Below are 20,992 nucleotides of genomic sequence, written 5' to 3' on the forward strand. Positions count from 1 at the left end.
CAGCCAGGATATGCCGTCTTCTGCTTAAAAAAAAAAAAAAGGAAAGGAGAAAAAAAAAAAAAAAAAAAGAAAAGAAAAAGAAAATCCTGCTGACCCATTGGCATTGGCACAGCCCAAAATTGCAGGATTGCATGGAATTGTTCCTCTCTAAACACAAGGACAAGAACATTTCTTCACACAGAAGACATTCTTCACAGATGTCAGCTGTAACAGTGTAGTGAGTGGTTGGACAAGCTCTCAGAAAAACCCAGAAGAAGATGCTCAAAGCCTGCTGGTGAAAAGGTGCAAACTAGGGAGATAGCCCAACAATCTAATTGCTACTRCAGATTTTTCAAGGGCTACACCCCATAAGAAAGGCTATAGCTTCCAAATACTAGTTTCCCATCCTCCTCATGACAAGTGGCAAACAGTTCGATTTAAATTAGTTTGAAGGAAAAAAAATCAGAATACATCCTTAGATCAAATGGATTTTCTTCCACAGTAGTATTATTAATTTGTCATATTTCATAATGATGTTATGAGTGCCTTTGAGCTTTACCTCTGTCTGAGTTGAGAGGTATATTGGTCGTAAGTCCAACRTTGATTCAGAACTGCTAAAAATGAATGTTAAGATAGTCTTCRTTCTCTCAGTTTTGTGTCCTAAAGGGCTATGCCATACTGCTTATGTAAGTCACCTTCTAATTCCAGCAGAGGTAACCTTGGAGTTAGTTAGAAAGTTATATTTAAGTTCTTCAATAAATCTGAAACCATTTTCCATTTCTGGTCTCTCACCTCAATCAGAGTTCTTAAACATTCCAGGATGCTTTCTTAGAAGTCAGCAAGGACTTCACATAATTAAAATTGACTGAATAAAAATGGTATTTATATATTAACAGTATTAACAGTATTAAAGTGATGGGGAGAGCAAGTTTTATCATATCTTTTTCTGAGTGAAGACATAGAAAGCAATAATTTTGTACTACAGTTCTCAGAAAAATATTGTTGTTGAGGGCAATAAAAATATTTTCATTGACTTAAATGACTGACCTTTGTGATGATTAAGCTAGAAACCACATCTCTAAAGTAATTGACCTACTTGGAAGGTTTTAAACTGCATCCCTATCTGAAACAAGCAAGCAAAGGAATCCTTCTTACTTCCTAGAAGTACAAACTACATTTTGTTGATGATCTATTGCTTCCTTCCCATGACGACTGCCATGCTGTGTTCCAAAAAAACAAAACAAAACAAAACAAAACAAAAAAAGTGAACAAATCTTTCAGGCTCCAACTCTGCTCTTCTCATCCATATCCACTTCTTTCCCTACCTCAGATGTGTACAAGTTGGCAAACAAATCAAGTGAAAGCCATTCAGCTTCTATTTTGCCAGTGTAATTCCAAAGGTAAATAGTAGGATCTACAACCTCATTTCMAAATTTTATTTCTTTTGAAAGCCCCATAGCCTGTACTTTGTAGACTTGATGAAGGCAGTGCTGCAGGCTGCTTGGCACGGGGCTTTCACTGGTAGAAACAGATGCCTGTGAGTGTGAGGAGATCTGTTGTTCTGCACTCTGCAGTCTGGCAAAACTTCCCTGGGTTTCAGAGATGCCTTGGACCTAGATTTGCAATGCTGTGGGACAAAATCAAAAAGCATCTGCCATGTTTGTTCACTCTGTTCCTCTCTGCGTGCTTTTCTGACAAAACCTRTATCCTTGGCATTTATATGTCACAGGGCTGCATGATTTTGACCTTACATGCAGAACATGCTGCAAAACAAGATCAGTTAAGACTTGTTAAACTCAACTTTACTTTACTTTGTCTCCTTTTTTTTTTGTTCTGTCAGCTCTGTCTCTGCCTTAAAGTTATTTAAACCTCATYATTATTTTTGCTGATGACTTTATTGTATGTAATACAATTGTCTGGAGTTGCCATATAACAGCGTATTTGGCTAATGCAAGGGGRTGTAGCTTAACTAAAAACAACTGCAGAACTCACTGTACTGGGTGATCTCTGTCTTGCCTCAGAGTTTCAGAAATAAGAGAATGCTRAAGTTCATCTCTGCTTGCTGTATTTCAGATAGGGAAAGAACATGTAGGCCTAAAGGCTGTAACTGAAATTCTCCAGGACATCCAGTACAAGGTAAGGCATTGCCTGAAGAAATGCTGCCTTCACTGACCAGAGTTGCAATAGCTCAGGGAAGGGTATATATGAAACACTGAAGCCAAGAAAATGTTTCAGACTTATTTGTAGTAAAACCACATGTGAAAGCCATAGTCCAGTGGCCTGGATCAGATCATGTATTATCATTTTACAGTATCTCTAGGCAATATACAGACTTTTTTAGTTACTTCCTTTCCTGACCGAAGGATAGTTTAATCTCCTTTGCCAGGAACCGATCGCAAGTACTTCRTTTTCAGAGATTATCAGTACAGAGGATGAATATGAGCACTGCAGCATGTTCAGGATCCCCAGTATCATCATCTCCAAACTTGTCTGGGTTTATCCATAGAAGAAAAAAATAGATAAATGGATAAACTGAACACCCATATTAACTTGCAGTAGGAAGAGGGCACTGCAGTCTTATTGGGTGGATTATTTTTAGGTAACCTCAAGAACAGATAAGAACCCTGAGATGATCAGGATATTTGCTTTTTTGCATGASCTGGGGCAAGTTATTTAACCCCTGTGCTTCATTGGCTCTTGAAAGCAGAAATAATCATGCTTACCCTTGACTATAAAGTATTTTGAGGTTTGTGAGTGAAAAGTTTTCTATCTAGGCCTGATGAGACTATCTATTCACTTCAGTGGAGGCTGAAGATTAAAAAAAAACATAGAAGCTGTTGTTAGAAGGGAAGCTTTAAACTGACTTTCATGCCCTGGTGGAAAAGAAGTGACCATGAGGCAAAAATACGAAAAGAAAGGTTTTTGTATAGGTGCATGGACAAATGCAGTGATGATTAAATGGAGGCTATTAATGGTTGCTATGATCAGGAATTCAAGGTTTAATATTGAAAAACACACTGCGTTTTTTAACATACCCCTCCATTCATCATCATTTTAGTGAGAAACTAGAGATGAAATTGATTTGTCTTCATTTTTTCAGGGAAAATCCAAAACAATACCCTGTTTTAATCCCAACTCTTTATTGCCAGGTAGGTGCTTTTACTTACTTTTGTGTGTGTGGATAAGTGACAAAGCTTTTTGTCACATCTGACATGGGGAGATAATGTTGTCTAGCATTATCTAATATATTGTCTAACRCAGGAAGGAAAGAAATATTGTCTATCTGGAAAATATCCAACAAATGCCCATCTTGTTCTTTGCTGTGCCAGTCTCAATCTCCAAAGCATTGCCTCTCCAGTAGAGCTGGATCACAGGGAGGAGAGCTGTGATACTCAAAGGTAGTTACAGTCCCTGACCCCAGCATTAAAGGTGCAGAGCCATGCTGGGATAAAACGGATCCAGGAGACCTTGGCTATTTGAAGCTAATTGCAGAGGCTGAGACGATCTTGATCAAAGGGATTGTCTGCAGGCCTGAGGGAATGTCCTGTAAGGTAGCAGTGCATTTTCTAGTAGTGCATGGTGCTGATAGGAATGTGGAAAAAGCCCTTTTGGTAACTGAAGTATCTTTTCCCCTGCATCATGTAAGTGAAATGTGACACTGTAGTGTCCTTGCAGTTCATATGGCATGGGGAAACCTGTGGCTAGTTTTCGTGATGATTTCTTAACCCACCTGCTTGGGGAACTATGTCTAATCCTTTCATTGCTTCTACATAAAATAGGAAGCTGATATTCCTCAAACAATGCCAGTTTTTGCTCAAGGAAGAGTAAAGTTATCTGCTTAATTTCTATACCTTGTCTCGAAAAAATACATTTCTAGAAGAAATATATTTCTTCAGTGATTGCATCTGAGCTAAATTCTGTGGCATAGCTGCAAGAGCTTTAAACTAATTTTCTGAAGAAACCCTGATCTATATTAAACTGTATTAACTATATTGAAAGAATACTGCTTGTGTTGCAAAGTCAACTGCTCAGCAGTTAGGAACTGCAGGAATTAAGCCTGCCTGTGCCCCTTTTTATATATGCATTATTAAACATCCTTTAATTGCAGGACCAGAAATTATATTTTCATAAGAAGACCTCTGCTTCAAAGTTCCTAGAACTAGATGAAAATCAAGTCACATAAACCTAATTTTTAACAAGTGGTCTCTAACTGTATGTTCCTCATATTCTGGCTGTCTGACTTGAGATCATGGGGTCTGATTTGCAGAAGTGCTGAGTGCTTACAGCTGCAGCTGAAGTCAGTGGGAGCAGTGCTCTGCACAGTGTGCTATAGAAAGTTAACCGCTCTGAGAAGTCAGATTCTAAGCATCTCATATTGTGCATCTCAAGTGAATAGATGCATTTGACCTTAATCTCTCTACATCTCAGTTCCCCAGATTTAAAATTGGGGGATAATCTGGCCTTCCTCACCACACTGCAGTGTTGGAAAAATAAATTAATTCATGTTTTTGAAGCACTCAGTGAAGAAATGAGTGCTTTAGAAATACTTATGAGGAAGTGAACAATTAGGTACTTTTAATATGCATATTTGAATACCGTGGATTCAAGGACCTCAGACCACATATTGAACATTGGGAAAGCCAAATGTTGGAGCTGCTATTCAGGAGAACGTCATCCATCTTTGCAAATAAATCAGGAAAAGTGATCCTGCCACAAGGCTTACAGTGCATGCACAGGAAGGGCTAAATTAATTCTTGCAACTCCTAATGTTTGAGTGTTTGACAATGCAACTTTCTTTCAATAAATTTCCTATGCAATTCCCTAACCGTGAAATGAAACAATGAAACAAAAACTATTTACTAACAATCACATGCTTCATTAGCAAGGTTTAATTCTAATGATATTCCGTGAGCTACTAGTGAAATGGCAGTTACAGGTTAGGACAAAAGAGCAAACATATTCCGATTTTCAGCATCCTATCCTGTCTTTGTCAAGCTGGTCACAATATTTTTTAGCGCTCTGTCAGGATGAACCTTCCTCTGTTTTTTTTTTTTTTTTTCTCTTTTCCTCTGTCTTCAAATCAGGCAGTTTCTTCTAAATACTTTATTATATATATTATATAGTATATATACTATATATTTTATATACATATAATAATTATTAAATATATTTATGAATATTCACAAAGAAAAACAATTACATATTTTTATTATATATTCATATAATCATTTACATATATAATATATATTTTATAAATATTATATGTACTCTCTCTCTATATATAATTTATACTATGTTGGATAGTGTGTCCAATGACAGGGAAGGACAGTCATACTTAGTTTCACTCCTGAAGTGCGAGATGATTCGAATCCATAGGGAATTTAATCATTAAAATCAAATTTGTTGCTTGTAGAGTTAGAACTCCGCTTGGATAAACTGTTGTACATTTTCATGAGAGACAACAGAATAATTCCTGGCATAAACTCTATTTGTTTTCCCTGTGAAATTTAAGTTCTTTTCTGAGGCACTAGCGTATCTCAGATAAGTATGTCATGAGAATTCAAAACTAAATAATCTGAGCTGTTTTCACTATTTTTTTTAACTACAGAATTATATAAATTCATCCTTAAAACATACCCCAAATATAGAATTCAGTCCAAATTTAATCACCACAGCCTTTTTCATGCCTCTGCCTTCTAAATGGGATCTTTCTTACAGCTTTTGACATGAATGTTTCCTGCCTCTGTTAGCAAGAGATAAGGAATTCAGATCTCAATCCAGCAATGAACTTTAAGCTCCATGCAATATTGGGCTTGAGATTCAAATTGACCASAGTGACAGGAAAATATCTAATTCCTCCATCCCTTCTTTCAAACCTGTGGTGCTAGGCACAAAGGAGGGCAGATCTAACAGCCATTACAGTAGGGAATGTGGGATCAGGAAACCCAGAGGCTCTTTCCAACTGTGTTATTTGTTTATTATATAATTTTAAGAAATTGATATATATTATTTTTCACATCTGTAAAATGATTATCTGTAAAACAGTCATTGAGCATAGTATACAGCAAGTGTATTGAGAGAAGTTACTGTAAAGCTGTGCCACCAAATTAACCTTTTTCAAAGGGGAGCTAATGATGGGATTCATGTATGTTCACATGAGAAATTGATGGACAGAACTTGGCAGGCTGTAAATTCATACTGAGCTTACCACATACTAACTAATTCATATGAACAAGCCCATGGCTATCAAAAGCTATCATAATTAACACAGCCTTCTTCCTTAATGTCACTAACAATCAACAATTCTTTTAATTTCAGATCCTCTACTACGTGACTACTGGGTGTATGAGGGCTCCCTAACTATTCCACCCTGCAGTGAAGGTGTCACCTGGATATTATTTCGCTATCCTTTGACTGTGTCCCAAGTGCAGGTAACAGCTCTGCTTGAAGTGACCTTAGAATATAGTTACGAGCTAAAGGTTATAGCGTGCAAATACATACATCAGAGCATTATATCTGCTTCTCCTTGAAGATCCCATTAGATCAGTACATGACTTTTCAAGTAAAGGTTAAGCTTTTTGAGTCACTAAAAGCAATATAAAGGTCAGAGATGAAAAACTTYGCTATCATTTACCATCTGCATTTAAAATAATTCTTTATTAAAGTAAAAGAAAAGGAAAGAAGTCAATGGGCAAAAGAATTTCAATTCTTTGTGATCGTAAGCTTTCAAATATAACTAGTTTTTCATGTTAAAGGAACAGAAAAGCATAGGGAAACATTATGTCCTGGAGAATTATAAGTTAGCATATGTTAGCTGTATTGCATTGAACTCTATTTAACTTACCTTGGTTTTTTTTTTTTTTTTTTTTTTAAGTTCTATTTTTACAATAAATGACTAGTGAAAGCTGCCTGTTTCAATTTGATTTCACAGAATTGTATTTTAAGTACTTTTTTTTGTAATACTTTACTTGATTATGAAAGGAGAAGTCTTATTATTGGTTGCTCTGATTAAATGAAAACACATATCTACTGGTATTATTAGATTCAGAGTAACTTAAAAGGACAGTATATTTTGTTGCATGGCATGTAATTACCTGAATATGATATGATAAATAAGAGGACTTAATCAGAAGTGTAAAAACCATAGCTGTAAGTTTGAGTCAATGTGTGACTTCTTATTTCATACATATTACATATTKTGTAGTCTGTATTCCCTAATTCTGTATGCCACTCGTAGAATTTTTAAATATAGTGAGGACTTTTAGCTTAATAAATACTATTGTAAGAATAGTAGTTTTTGAGGGCTATAGTAGTTACAGAGGCTGTTCATGGTATGTAATTTGAAAAACTCTACAATACCAACTTGTTTTTATGTAGATCTGTGTTTACAACCACAGCACAGGTGTGCTTGCATACAGTCCTTTTAGTCACCACACAGATGAGGGCACAGATCAAGCCATCCATGCATGGTGGGAGGAAGGAGTGGGGAAGATGAAAAGAAGGATTAAGAAAGTAGAAAAATGTGACTTCGATCAATGCAGGTGCCAGTTTACCATAAAAAAACCCAAGATGGTATAATCCGCTGTGAAGAGAATAAAACTTCACATGAGAAATTGTGCTACCAAAGTAAAAATCCATGATTCAGCATTGCTATTGTGCTCTAATCACTGAGCACATCTTGAATACTTCCCTTGAAGAAAGACCCTCCCATACATACATAGTATGTAGGGAAAATTCATGACCATGGCTTGGACCTTTACGTGAGGAGTAGCTGACTTATACATTGACTTGGTGTGTTATAGCATGTTCTTACCTGAGACTGGACTAAACAAAACTAAACCCGACTAACTAGCTGGACTGTTTGTGCATTTGGGGAAGAGCACATAGGAAAGTGCAATTTAAGGAGATGTTAGAAATACAAGTATTCTTGATTGTGGGGAAAAAAGGAGGATGTAGCATAATGTAGATCTTTTTGAATCATCGATGGAAAGGTATTTAATTTTATTAAACATGCTTATAGCCATAAAGCATAGTTATCAGTAATAATGCATTTCTAATTAATTGAAATACATTTCAAATGTGTCATTCACTTGTAGAACTTCGTGGTTTATTAATGAACAAAGTTTATGAAACTTCAAACCCTTTATATAATAAATAGCAGTGCCTGTGATTATAGCAAGTAAGAGACTAATTCATGGCTTTCTGTTTTCRTGTTAGGTCATAGAATAATCAATGTCTGACTGTCAATAATGATTTATACTAAGGAATGATATAGTCATATTTGGAATAGGGTTTATTGCCTTTCTCTGATGAGGGTGAATACATTGAAGACAAGATACTCTTTCACATTCTCATTTCCTGTAATTAACATAGCAATATTGATTAGCAATATTGATGTAGATTATTGATTGCATCAACATAGAATGGTACATAAGGGAAAATAAAGTGATTAAAATCGCAATTCTTGTTCATGGGAATACCTGAATAATTTCGTATTTGCTTGTCTTAGAAACAATAGATATGTAACTTTTCCCATATGTGTAATGGACTGACCATTTCAAAGCAGAGTATCTTTTTCTCCTGAAAACAATTTTAGATGGTAAAGTTCAACTGCATGCAGTGGAGTTGCTCCTGATTTGAGCCAATAGAAATAAAAGGAGAATCATCTCCATATGCATATGATTTGAGCTGCTGTGATCRGAACATGTGAGTTACATGAATAGCAGAAGAGCAAACTGGAACTGCAGCATGAGGGTGTGCATTCCTAGAGTTTGGTTATGCTTACATGGAAATTGGTGGCTTGTTGCTGCACTCCTTATTTCCCTCAGAGTGATTTTTTTCACAAATAGTTCTATGAGATCTGGATGAAATTTGCACGTGATGTTCTCCACTGAGAATAAGGGCTTTGCAATCTGATTCTTGCAGTTATGTTATTGACCTCAGTGGAGAAGAGATCAGGTTGTGTCTGGAAAGCTGCCTTGTGCTATTGACTGTACTCTCTTTATACATGTCTGCCCTTCCTTTGTGTTTCTATCATCCTCACTTGTCTCATGTTAAAATATACAGCAGAGAGAGAGGATTATGTGTTGACTGGTATTGCGAGACACTTAGTCCAGGTGTGTAGATGACAGAAGTACAATGAACCCTTCCCCTCCTAGTAGGCCTGTGAAGAACAGGAAAGTGGGGAAATACTAGCTCATGCTTTTCTCCACTATATATTTTTAAAATTGGATGTTTGTGAATAATTTGCTTTGCGRTTCACTGAAGCACAGAAAAGTACATTGTTCAAGGCAGTCGGAGCAGGGATCTTAAACAGCAATATGGTGAGGAGTTGTTGTTCTGCTGTACTCATCGTCAAAGCTAACTGCTTTTGTATTGAGCAGCCAGGGCTCTAGTCCTTTGTCTTGCTGATATGAAATCAAATCGTCTTAAAGAATAGAAATAGTAACTAGYCCAGGCAGTGTAGAAATTATGCAAATCTGTGTAGTCTGAAATAAAGCACTCTGTAAGGTTCATGGTATTCTGCTTACTGGAAACAGGTCTGTTTTCATGAAGGCATATGACATTTTTAAGGAAAATTTTAATACTCCTGTTTCTCATGTAAGAGAAATGTGCATAGAGAAAGCATGCAGGTATTCTTCATTTTGTTTATTCTTTTCTTCAGTAAATATTTAAATAAATGGACTAAAGCAATGTTAGGCATTGCAGGGAAATGATATAAACATTCATTGAAAACTGTTCGATGTGTAAACCTTCAGCAGAAATGAGGAGGTTAGCACTGTGGATTTACTCTTCTTGTGGGTAGAATTTGATCCTCAATTTCAGTGTGAACAGGTCTGGGTCATCCTCAGTGTCTTCTGTGTATGAGAAGAATATTTATGCATGGCTGTTTCTATTGAAGATGTGTAAATATCCAAGGATCTTATCCACGTCCATCAAAAATACTAATTTTCTCTATAGTCCTACAAGGTGTACTGCACAGCACTGATTTGTGAGAGGATTAGGGTAAGAAAGTGGTGAGAAGAAAGCAACTGATCCCATGTTGGATGCAGAATAAATGGGACACACACATTCCCTTATCCACGTGGAAATTTCCACATGGAAAGAACAAATTCTCCAGAGTGAAGACCTCTGTTATGTTGATCTGAATCGTGATGTCAAAGGCTGAGCAAGGAGACTGGCCAGCTTGAAAGTGATTCCCCCTCTAAAGTGAGGCTCCAATTCCTGACTTCCCTGCAGACTAAAGGCCAGGCTTAGGCATCAGGTCAGTTCTGTTTTCTTGACTGAAGAAACTGGAAGCTGCTTTGTGAGGAGCACCTGCTGGAGAAAGTTTCCACTGTAGGGATTGGAGCAGAGCATTTGTAGTTACATTAGCAGATAGTTAACAAAATGCCAGCTTTGCACAGGGTCGTCTTTCCCTTCTCCTTCAGCTGTATTTGAAATCTCTCATTCTCAGTAGATCAAAAAATCCAAAATCTTGTAAAATGTTCCYGCATAAACTACCTTTATTTCAGACTTTGCAATGTTGATTTAGTTCAGCGATGATGAATGAGGCTATCTTACAGAACCCATTCAGCATTTGAATCCCAAAGACATTTTAAATTTACAAGCATGGAGTGGGTTTGTTTTTAGTTTGATTTAATAACACTTTTCAAAAGTTTTTCTGCCTTTCGCCTTTTCAGGCTAAGTTGCTACCTTATATCTCAACTGCAAGAAATAAAAGAGTGTTGATTTCTGGGTACAGAGGTACAGCAGATTTGAGGAAAGATGGACTGATTTTTGTGGTCTTGTATCATACACATCTCAATGCTGATATTGAGTATGGAGATGAAAGTTACAGGCATTTATCACCAATCTAAAATCCCAGATATGATAAAACTGAGAAATCTCAAAAAATGAGATTATCGAGTCATATATTTCCTTTGGATTGACTGAAATGTTTCATTTGATCATGTCAAAATTATATTTGGTAAAAGAAAATGTTTAGCACCTACATCTAAAGAACCTTTGAAGGATGGTTTCATTTTTATTAGAAAATACAGGATACTTTTCCATGAAAGGTGCCGATACATTTCATCTAAAATTGAGAGTCAGATCAAAATACTCCTAGTTTAGCTTTTTTAAAATAAATAAAATAAATTAAAAATTTAAATAAATAAATAACAATTTACATCACTGAAAAAAAAAGATAACAGTTTCCAGTTGACTGTGGTATTCCTGAAATGCACTTTTTTGAAGAAGACCAGAATGATTACCCTGGTGTAACAACTCAGGGGTTAATTTGAAGGATGTACTCTACAATGGATATGGAGAATATAGATCCTTGCCAGAATGACGAAAATGTGAAGTATAAGTTTGCAAAAACGGGTACATGAAAGCTACTGGCTTTTTCTATGTTACATGTTTTGACAGTGTTCCCAATTATTTTAAAATGATAATAATGAATATTTAAGTGAGTATCATTAGTCCCATGATGAAGAATATATTGCACCTTCTTCATGTTTGTTTTTTACCTTTCAGATAGAAGAATTTCGTAGATTGAGGACACATGTTAAAGGCGCAGAACTTCTAGAGGGCTGTGATGGAATCTTAGGGGACAACTTCAGACCAACTCAGCCACTTAGTGACAGAGTCATCAGGGCCGCATTCCAGTAGCAGAAAAGGAAGACGACTAAAATAAATCATTATTCTGGTAAGTAGAAGCTTAGCAGAAAAATCAAAACATTTAAGTAGTTTTCATTGGGAATATTTTGCTAAAGGAGAAAAAATCCACAGAATACATTGTTACAATTGTAAATCTATGGTATTTTACTTTGTCATATGGTAAAAAAGGGTTTGTTTATCCTTCTGAAATGCTGAGAATTAAGTTTTTCAATGTCTAGCATCTACTGTGAAATGTAATTAATTGAAGTCTTTGTGTTGAGATAATGGATCAAGCACAGTTAGATCATGCTTATTTTTTTGCAGCTTAAAAAATTCTCTCTCTGCAGTGAGCAATAGTAACTAATACCTAAGATTATGTGGTAGATTTCCCAGTTATGTAGGTGCGTTGGTTGATTTTTTTTTTAATTTGTTTTTATAGAATGAGTCATCAGCGAGTCTTCCTTGTGTTGTACTCTTAAGAAATGGTACTATTTCAGGAAAGTCTCTTTCTGGATGTCTTCTCTCTATGTTAGAATGCTGTGCTTTTCCAACCCAACAATGAGTCTTATGTAAAACAAGTGCAGATACAAGAGGAGACTGATTAATTAACTTTTGTCATTGCTAATTTTTCACAATATTTCATTTATGAAGGTAGTTGTTGCTTCTTCTCCTCAGTGTTGTTACTAGTCCCCACTGACTCACAGAGCAAGAATTTAGAGATAACTTTGGATTTGGGGTGTGAGAGTTAATAGACATATGAACCTGCTTTATCCACACTTGAGCTATTAAAACCTCTCATGCCATGTTCCTCTGAYCCTATCAATTACAAGGAATATTCCCTCAAAACTCTACTGTTATTCACTAAAGCTCATAATACTTATGTAATCAATGGTTTACTAAATGAAAAACCTAGTAATGAGATTCTTAGAGACTTAAATTAAAGAAAATTTGCTATCAAGAGTAGTTGCCATACAAGTAGTAAGTCAGACAACAACATTTATGGTTAATTTTGCAATAGAAGTGGTCTCACCTATCACTAATAAGACAGATGTCTTCCAAAAGAAATGGAAATCTTCTTTTGCTTTATGTAATAAGTCCTGCATTTTTGTAACATAAATTAAAAAAGCTTTCAGCTAGTATTGTACAGTAAATTTTATTGAAATAGTAAAACAACAGTAGAGTTGTTTTACTATTTCAATAAAATTCATTATCCTTTTTTTGTACTGATAGAATCCATTAGTTGAAGGTGTCAGCTTTTCTGTTGGCACATTGCTTCAAAACCATATGCTCRCAAAGAGAGCCAATTTATTTAGAGTTTCACCTGGGAGAATGTTTTGATGTGCATGCTGAGGTAAGGATATTTATTTGTGCATTCAATTTTTGTCCTGAATCACTGACAGAACTCCTTATTCCTATTTTACTCTATGTCCAGCCTCCAACTTCATATGAAATTAACAAATGATCAAGCAGCAGATAACGCCTGACATGGATTAATAATTTAAAGTTTCCAAAAATAAATGTATTAAAACCCAGTGGAATATTATCTTTCCTTATGCATGTGACAGAAATTATTAAATTGGCTGGGAGAGTGGCCAACAATTCRATGAAGGTCTTTCAATATAATGTAAGCACTGAAATATTTTCCAAGTAAGCATTTTTTTTTGTATTTTATAACCTTATCATCATGCCAGAATTTAAGTGAAGAAAACAAAACATTGGTCTTTCCATTAATATTTTATTCTCATTCTTTAATTTTGGGCACATCTGTAAGCCAAGAATTCTCAATTACATGGTTCTCTGCAATCACAAAATGTCGTCAGTTTAATCTTGAAATGGATGATTCAAATTCAGCCCAACTTCTGCATGAAAATTACTTGGGAAAACCATAGCAATATTAAACTACAATTTTTCTCTTGGTGAATAATGCCCTAAGGCCAATGCAGGTAATTCAAGTCTCTGTAACAGTGAAATTACTTGACATACTGACTTTGAATTTTAAGCATGAAAGAGTTTAACAACTGCTGGAGTTGAAATGTGAAAATTTCCCTTTTGCTTTCATGTTTAAAATTTTATTGCACTTGCCAACATTTATAAATAATGGTTTAAAATAGTATTTACCTTGGCCATGCTTCACAAAATAATCTACATTTTTAATTCCTAAATGATAGGTTTTTACTATAAAACCATAGTATTCATTGTAGGGCTATGCTAATTATGAATGCTAAAGCACTGAAAAATAACTGTGACTATAGACATTGTGAGGATAGAAGGAAAATATGGGCTTTAGCTCTCCTGATTGAATTACTTATCAGAAATGCATTTGGGCAAGTTCTCCTTTTAGTTTTGGGTGCATCAGTCCAAATAGCGCAGAACCACTCAGGGGTTCACATTACATTCTTGCTACTGAGTTTGCCTCTGATGCCCTGGGAACTAGATATATGAAGCCTAAAAAGAAACCATGTGGTCTTGATCACCTCCAGAAGAGGAAGAAAACTCTTCCTCGCACTATTTCCTCCAGGAGTAAGGCAGCAGCTCCCTACGTAGGTCAGATATCCTCAGAAAAGGCCTCTTCTCTCTTTCAGAGGATTGAATAATTGGTTTTTGACTGGGACTCCCTGTGCTGGCTGAATATTCCTATGAGGACTCAGGAGCAGACAGAAAGATCATTAAAATACTAAGGGATTTGTGGGAGCTTCAAGGACAGCAGTGCCCTTGTTCCATCAGCAAGCAAAGAACCAAAACAAGAAGCTGATTGGCTAGTCCTGGTGAATTAGCCTGGGTACACGAGGACTGTTGGACATTAACTGCACAGAATATTTATGATTTGGCCACCTGGGACAGCATCGGAGTCACCTTGTGGGATAAGTCTGTGAGTGGTGACCGAGAAATGGGCTGCCTCCATGGACGGTGGTGAACCCTTTTTGAGACAATAAAAGCCTATAAAGGGTCTGGCTCCAGAGACTCTGGTCAGGCAAAAGGGGACATGCCTGCCTCCCCACCTGAGCCGGATCAAGGCATGGATCAAGGTGCRGCGTGCACAGTGGCTTGGGTGGATCTACCTGACGATCCCCCAGATCGTGGACCTGGAGACCCTTCTCCTTGGTACTACTCCTCGTTACCCCACAGGGATTGTGCTAGGCCTAAGCAATAGGAGGGAATAATTTAGAGTGGGAGTAACAGAGCATACTTGGTGTTGTAGATACTATCTGCAGGGTATTGTGGGATCTGAACGGACAAGCAAAAAGTGGCACAGCACTAGTTTCATGATATAGGATAAGGAGAGAGGGCAATATGACAATACTCATGGCATTTGATAAATGCATGGTGCACATTTATTTTTGGAGCTGCTGAAATGCTTTTGTGGCAGCAARCCCGTGTGCTACTACTTACTTAGGGTGCTGAACAGAGGGTCRGTGTTGCCAATAGGAGTGAGTTGTCATTAAACAGGTAGTTCTTTGTGACATTGACAGTTATATGACATTGGTAGAACATACATTGTGAAAAAACAGGACATTCAGATAAAGAATGAGCTGTGCAGTTATGCYTTGCCTTGGAGAATGAGTTAAGAATGGTGTGGTTGTGTTTGTCATTTTTTTTTTCGTCTAAGCAGAGCTCAGTGAACCTCACAGAAACACAGMATATGTAAGGTTGGAAGGGACCTCTAGAGACTACTCCAACCTTCCTGCTCAAACAGGGACACCCAGAGCATGGGGCACAGGGCGGCATCCAGTCGGGTTTTGAAGACCTCCAGAGAAGGAGACTCCACAGCCTCCCTGGGCAGCCTGTGCCAGGGCTCTGTCACCCTCACWGTGAAGAAGTTCCTCCTCATATRGAGATGGAACTTGCTGTGTTTCAACTTACACCCATTACCCCTTGTCCTGTTGCTGGCCACCAGTGAGAAGAGCTTGGCCCCATCCTCCCTACATTCCCCCTTCATGAACATATCCATGTTAATCAGATCCCCTCTCGGCCTTCTCCAAGCTAAACAGGCCCAACTCACYCATTCACACTTTACCAATAAGTATACATCTTTCCTTTCAGTTACTTGTAGCCTTTGCGCTTCCTAGAAGCTCACAGAYGGGTTGCTCTGAGGAGGTTCCTACACTCAAGGATTTTATACTTTCTGTTGATTCAAACCTGGACTGAGCTTTCAATGTCTACGTATCATAAAGCTATTATGACCATTCTTCTCTTTTTCCTGGTTTCAAAAAACAAACGGTTAATCAACACCAACTATTTAAATATGTAAATACTGAATTGTTAGATGTGATGAAATAGGAGTATTCTGCTTCTCAGTGTTTTTTTCATCAATCATTCATTATTTGTCTCTGTGAGTTTAGATTTTTTGCTTGGGAAGGATTTGGTTTAACTGTTGTTTCAGTCCTTGAAAGAGACTCAACATTATTTTATCAGCAAAACTGAGTATTGTTCTCCTGTCTTGAAGACCTTCTGTACAGTGCACAACACTGCTGCCACCTCRGAGTAGTTGAGAGTGTGATTATGTTTGAGAGCTGAGCAGACCATGGGACAGAGTGCCAAATGCTTTTGACGTGTGAACCACACACCATAATCTGAGAGCTCCTGGAAATGTACCAGGAACAGGGAGGAGTTTAGGGGAGGAAGAGCTTCAGGAATGGTYGAAAGATGCTGSCTTCACAGAATATTCAAGGTTGGAAGGGACCTCTAGAGATCATCTAGAGATCACCTTCCTGCTCAAGCACACCTAGAGCATGTGGCACAGGGTGGCATCCAGGCAGGTTTTGAAGACCTCCAGAGAAGGAGACTCCACAACCTCCCTGGGCAGCCTGTTCCACTGCTCTGTCACCCTCACAGTAAAGAAGTTCCTCCTCACCTGGAGATGGAGCCTTCCCAGGTGGCTTCACACTTCTTCATTGTAGTAACAGGGAACAGGATGTGAGCTTGACTCTGCAGTGTCAACACGGCTTGTTTTTCTGCAGCTGAGGAGTTATTAGGGTTAGGACAGGAAATGAGTGAGTAGCAACTGGCTACTTCTCTTGCTCGTGGGATGTATCTTTGGCACGGGGACCACCGTTTAATGTTTCAGTAGCCATGTGCAGCTCGAGAGTCACAGATTGGCCACCACTGTAGTGGAAGCCAGAACATCAATACAGGGAATCACCAAACCCTAGAAAAGGAAGAAAAGGAAGAAAACCATTTAAAAGTGTGGTTGCTTCCAAAATTAACAACATACTGGAATTGTCCTTGTTCAGTCCTTTACTGAACAACTTTTAGAAAAACACAAATACTCCTGGAGAAATGGAAAACAGGAAGAAGGAAATAAAAAAGGAACAAAATGCTGCCTCTTTTTTAAAGCTAAACAAARTCATAAAGTAGCCTAGGAATCAGACCTCTGCTATATGCTTTAGATAAGACTCATTCACTTCATGTTGATAAGGACTCCCAAATTACTCTTATCATCAGTCCTTTTGTGAAACACATTGTGAGCGCATAAACCACGTATAGTTTGTGCACCACTACTCGGAAACTGATAGTATAATCAAGAACACCCGCCAATAAAACCAACATAGCATGTTTATTGGCAATTTCAACACAAAAGCCATGGTTTGAACACACTGAGACCTTGCTGTGTTGTTTTTGCTTGTGGGGAAAATCACAGAAAAATACTAGTGAGGGAAAATGGTAGATAGTTTAAATCTTTTTCTTTTTTGATAAATTACATATTTTGTAAAGTTTAAAGACTCTGGATTAGTAGAAAAATCTAATAAAAATAAATAAAATCTAATGATTTTATTAGCTCTCAAATGTCAGGGATTTTAGGACATGGGTCTGATCATGCACACAGAGAATAAAACATACAACATGCAGATGCTTCTTCAGCAGTATTATACGAGATATCAGAAAGTGGAGTATGCTCTCTCTTACCTAGAGGAAGTCATGCTGGGAAATTAATAGCAATGTTATTGGAGCTGAGAGTCCTGATATTCACAGTTCTTTATTCTTTTTGAAATTTGAATTCAAGTTTTTTTTTCTTAACGTTTTTGTTTAACCTAGTATTAAGGAGAAGGAGACAAGAAACTTTCTCAGGGACAAAATGGAGACATTGTGTGAGGCAACAATTGTAACAAAAATGACAAGACAAAAGAAGTGAAAAACCTGTCCAGAAAGGGGAGTCTATGTCTATGGAATGTTTTTGATCTTATGTAGTGATCTTGGCCTAAGACTGCTGCAGTGGGGTATCTCGTTTCCTCCTCGTCAAATAGAATGGCATATTGTTATGGCCATTCACTTTCATTTTTCCATATACCATTTCTGTGCACTTTACCAACATTTTTGGAAGATTTAAAAAGTATTATTTTACACTGAAGTTTTCTTACATCTTTTCTCCTTTACAAGTGTATTCTATTACTATGGAAACCTGGGACCTTTGGTTTTTAAAAGTATAGCAGTGTGAATCTATCTGTGATCCCATCCCTTGTCTCTGAGATTAAGTAACCTTCTTGACATGGCATTGTTAGGTCAGATGAATAGTTTTGTTCAAGAAAATTTATTATCTCTTAGGAAAATGAGTACCTGTAATTAATATATGAAAGAATTAGAAATAAATATGCAAACATTATTTTTTGGCAATAATTTGCAGTACAGTATTACCAGAACTATTTTGGAAATAATTATTATTTTTTATTTTCTCAATAATTATTTGTCGGTCTTGCTTTATCTGGCTGTTTCTTTGTTTTAAACCACAGTTGTTGGTGAAAGAACATTCAATTTCCCTAGCTATTTACAGTTTGTGATTCTAAAAGCTTTCCTTTGGGGATAGGCGCCAGCAGACATCGCCCCCAGAAGCAGTGGGGCTTCATTTGTGTGTAGTGCTCAACCCAAGCAAAGAACATTACAGAGGCAGGTATATGAACTTCAATGTAGGCAGTTTTCTGACCATAACACATATTTGTATTCTGACTATTACGCATTTGTGTAATATTTTGCTCAATTACTACATTTCCAAACACCCTTCAGAAGAAGCAAAGAAGCAGGTATCTTGATCTACATAAACTTTTAGTCTGAATAGTGTGATGCTGGACCATATGTCTTGTTAAAAGGTGCTTTGAATTTGGCATTGTAGAAAAAACGTTCTTAAATGAGAATAATGGGTAAACATGGATAACAATATTACTAATATAGGCTTTTGTAAGACAGTGTATTATGTRTACATATATTGTATTTCTGTAACAAACACAACTGATACCTTCAGAAAACTAACAATTAGGCTTGTTTCCAAAAGTAATTCTTTAAAACAATAGCGGCCCAAATCCCAGTTCAACTTAATTTCACTGACTTTGTTTTCTGGACCAAAAGCATTAAGCTTGAACTAGTGAAAAATATACAAAGTGTGCATTCAATTAAGGAGTAATTAGATACTCAATCACTCTTATATCACACTAGGGATAAGCCAAGAAGATACTACTGGCTRTAGTGTAGAGAACAGTTTTGTTAATTAGTTTAGCACTAATTGAGATTGAGWAGGTGTCACTGTGTCACAGCATTAATTGGCCTGCATGGAACCTTAAGAACACAAAGTTTCTGGTTTCTTCTGAGCATACTGGCTCAGATGGTTCCATGACTCAATATCGAGTTTTTCTAAATAGCAAAATAGCAAATAGCAAAAATAACTTTATTTTGTTATCAAAGCCTGAGGAGGAACTGAATATCTGATACAGTGTTATCTAAAATATGACTAAAACTCGCTGCTCTGTGAAGGTCTTGCAGTCTCCTTTTGAAGGGAGCCAGTAGAAAGTTCTTCAAGTTGACTATCAAAAGGTCCTACTGTCAGACCTTGTGGCTTTAGGGAATATTCAAACAGGGAACACATGGAAATCACTGCATAGATTATCTTATGTGTAGACTTAATTGCAGTGCTGGTGACTGGCTGCCTCTACACTACCTTTGTCTTTAAAGTATTGGGAACTCTATGCAGAGGTGTTGACTGCCTGCAAGAAGGTAGCCCCAAGTGATTATTTCTACTCAAACACCTAAGGATTGATGCATTATTGTATGATTACCACTGCTTATTACTTATTGAGCTATAGAATAGTTCAATAACTAGAATAGAACTAGAATAACCTAGGAAAAAAATGAGATGATAGCACAACAGAATGAAATGTCATCCTCATAGTTATCACTCCTGAACTGAGAAGCACTGGAGTAACCTGAGTAACTGATTTCCGAAGCTTATGTTGAAACGCCGTGTGTGTTTTCATGAAGCCAAGTACTGGTTTATCTCTACTGCTAGTGAATTTTATTGCTATTAGGAGGGACAAATTGAGTCATTGCCTTCTATCTCCTCARCATACCTGATACTCATGAGAGCTGTGTACTCAGCACTTCATACAGTAGGGCCCCCAAGATGGTAAATGGTAAAATATTTTGTGTGGCTAGTATAGTTCCACATCTAGTTTGTAGCTCTAATATTCACATTAACATCAATAACCTGATTCATTCAGAAAGCCAATAGAAAAGCTTTGTTTCAAGGTAAGACTTTCGGCATTTCCTTTGTTGCTGTTAAATCTTCCAGCATTGGCTTGAGACTGAATGAGAAGAATCAGGCCCATTATGTCACCAAGTATATGCCCTGAAACAGCCCCCACCTGCTGTCATGAAACCCCTGCTTTTAGTTTCCCCTGTCTCCCTGGCTGGACATAAACAGTCTTTCAGACCTACTGTGGGGGAATTTCAGTAGCATAATTGTTCTATTCTCTTTGCAGAGAGGGTGAAGACAATGCTCCCACAGTGCCCTTGGATGAGAAATGGAAACTTTGGAGACTGCTGCTTCAGTTCAACCACAAAGCCTTCATTGTTTGCCTTCATCTAATTCACCCTTGATAGACAGCTGTGACAGTTGCTCTGTCCACACAGTCCAGTGAAATTCTGGGAATGGSTCTGTACATTAAAAGAAAAGAAAAAACATTACATCTTCCAATTTAAACTGTTACCTATTTTAAAATGGTAATTATCATTACTTATGCAGTGTCTTTACTATAGCATTCAATAATGGTTTGTCATCCAAATAGCATTAGTTTTAAGCTTGGTATGGATGCTACTATATATAGAAATCTCAGAATCACAGAATCACAGAATGGTTGAGGTTGGAAGGGACCTCCAGAGATCATCTAGTCCAACCMTCCTGCTCCAGCAGGGGCACCCAGAGCACAGGGCGGCATCCAGGCAGGTTTGGAAGATCTCCGGAGAAGGAGACTCCACAACCTCCCTGGGCAGCCTATTCCAGGGCTCCGTCACCCTCACAGGAAAGAAGTTCCTCCTCACATGGAGATGAAACTTCCTGTGTTTCAACTCACACCCATTATCCCTTGTCCTGTCACTGGCCACCACTGAG

The 20,992-nt window shown here is 37.3% G+C and overlaps 1 protein-coding gene across 1 annotated transcript in view; it reads left to right on the forward strand.

Annotated features, from left to right (window-relative positions):
• Nucleotides 1-20,722, forward strand: part of CA8 (carbonic anhydrase 8) — a 42,412-nt gene extending 21,690 nt beyond the window's left edge. Inside the window, exons 5-9 of the mRNA XM_026050093.1 lie at nt 2,053-2,115; nt 3,080-3,128; nt 6,298-6,410; nt 11,500-11,671; nt 20,364-20,722. Coding sequence (XP_025905878.1) covers nt 2,053-2,115; nt 3,080-3,128; nt 6,298-6,410; nt 11,500-11,634 — 360 coding nt within the window. The 3' untranslated portion in view covers nt 11,635-11,671; nt 20,364-20,722. The remainder of the gene's footprint in view (nt 1-2,052; nt 2,116-3,079; nt 3,129-6,297; nt 6,411-11,499; nt 11,672-20,363) is intronic.
• The last annotated feature ends 270 nt before the right edge of the window (nt 20,723-20,992 follow it).

The sequence above is a fragment of the Nothoprocta perdicaria genome, unplaced genomic scaffold, assembly GCF_003342845.1.
Source record: "Nothoprocta perdicaria isolate Ctin4 unplaced genomic scaffold, notPer1 scaffold_65, whole genome shotgun sequence".
Lineage (NCBI taxonomy): Eukaryota > Metazoa > Chordata > Aves > Tinamiformes > Tinamidae > Nothoprocta > Nothoprocta perdicaria.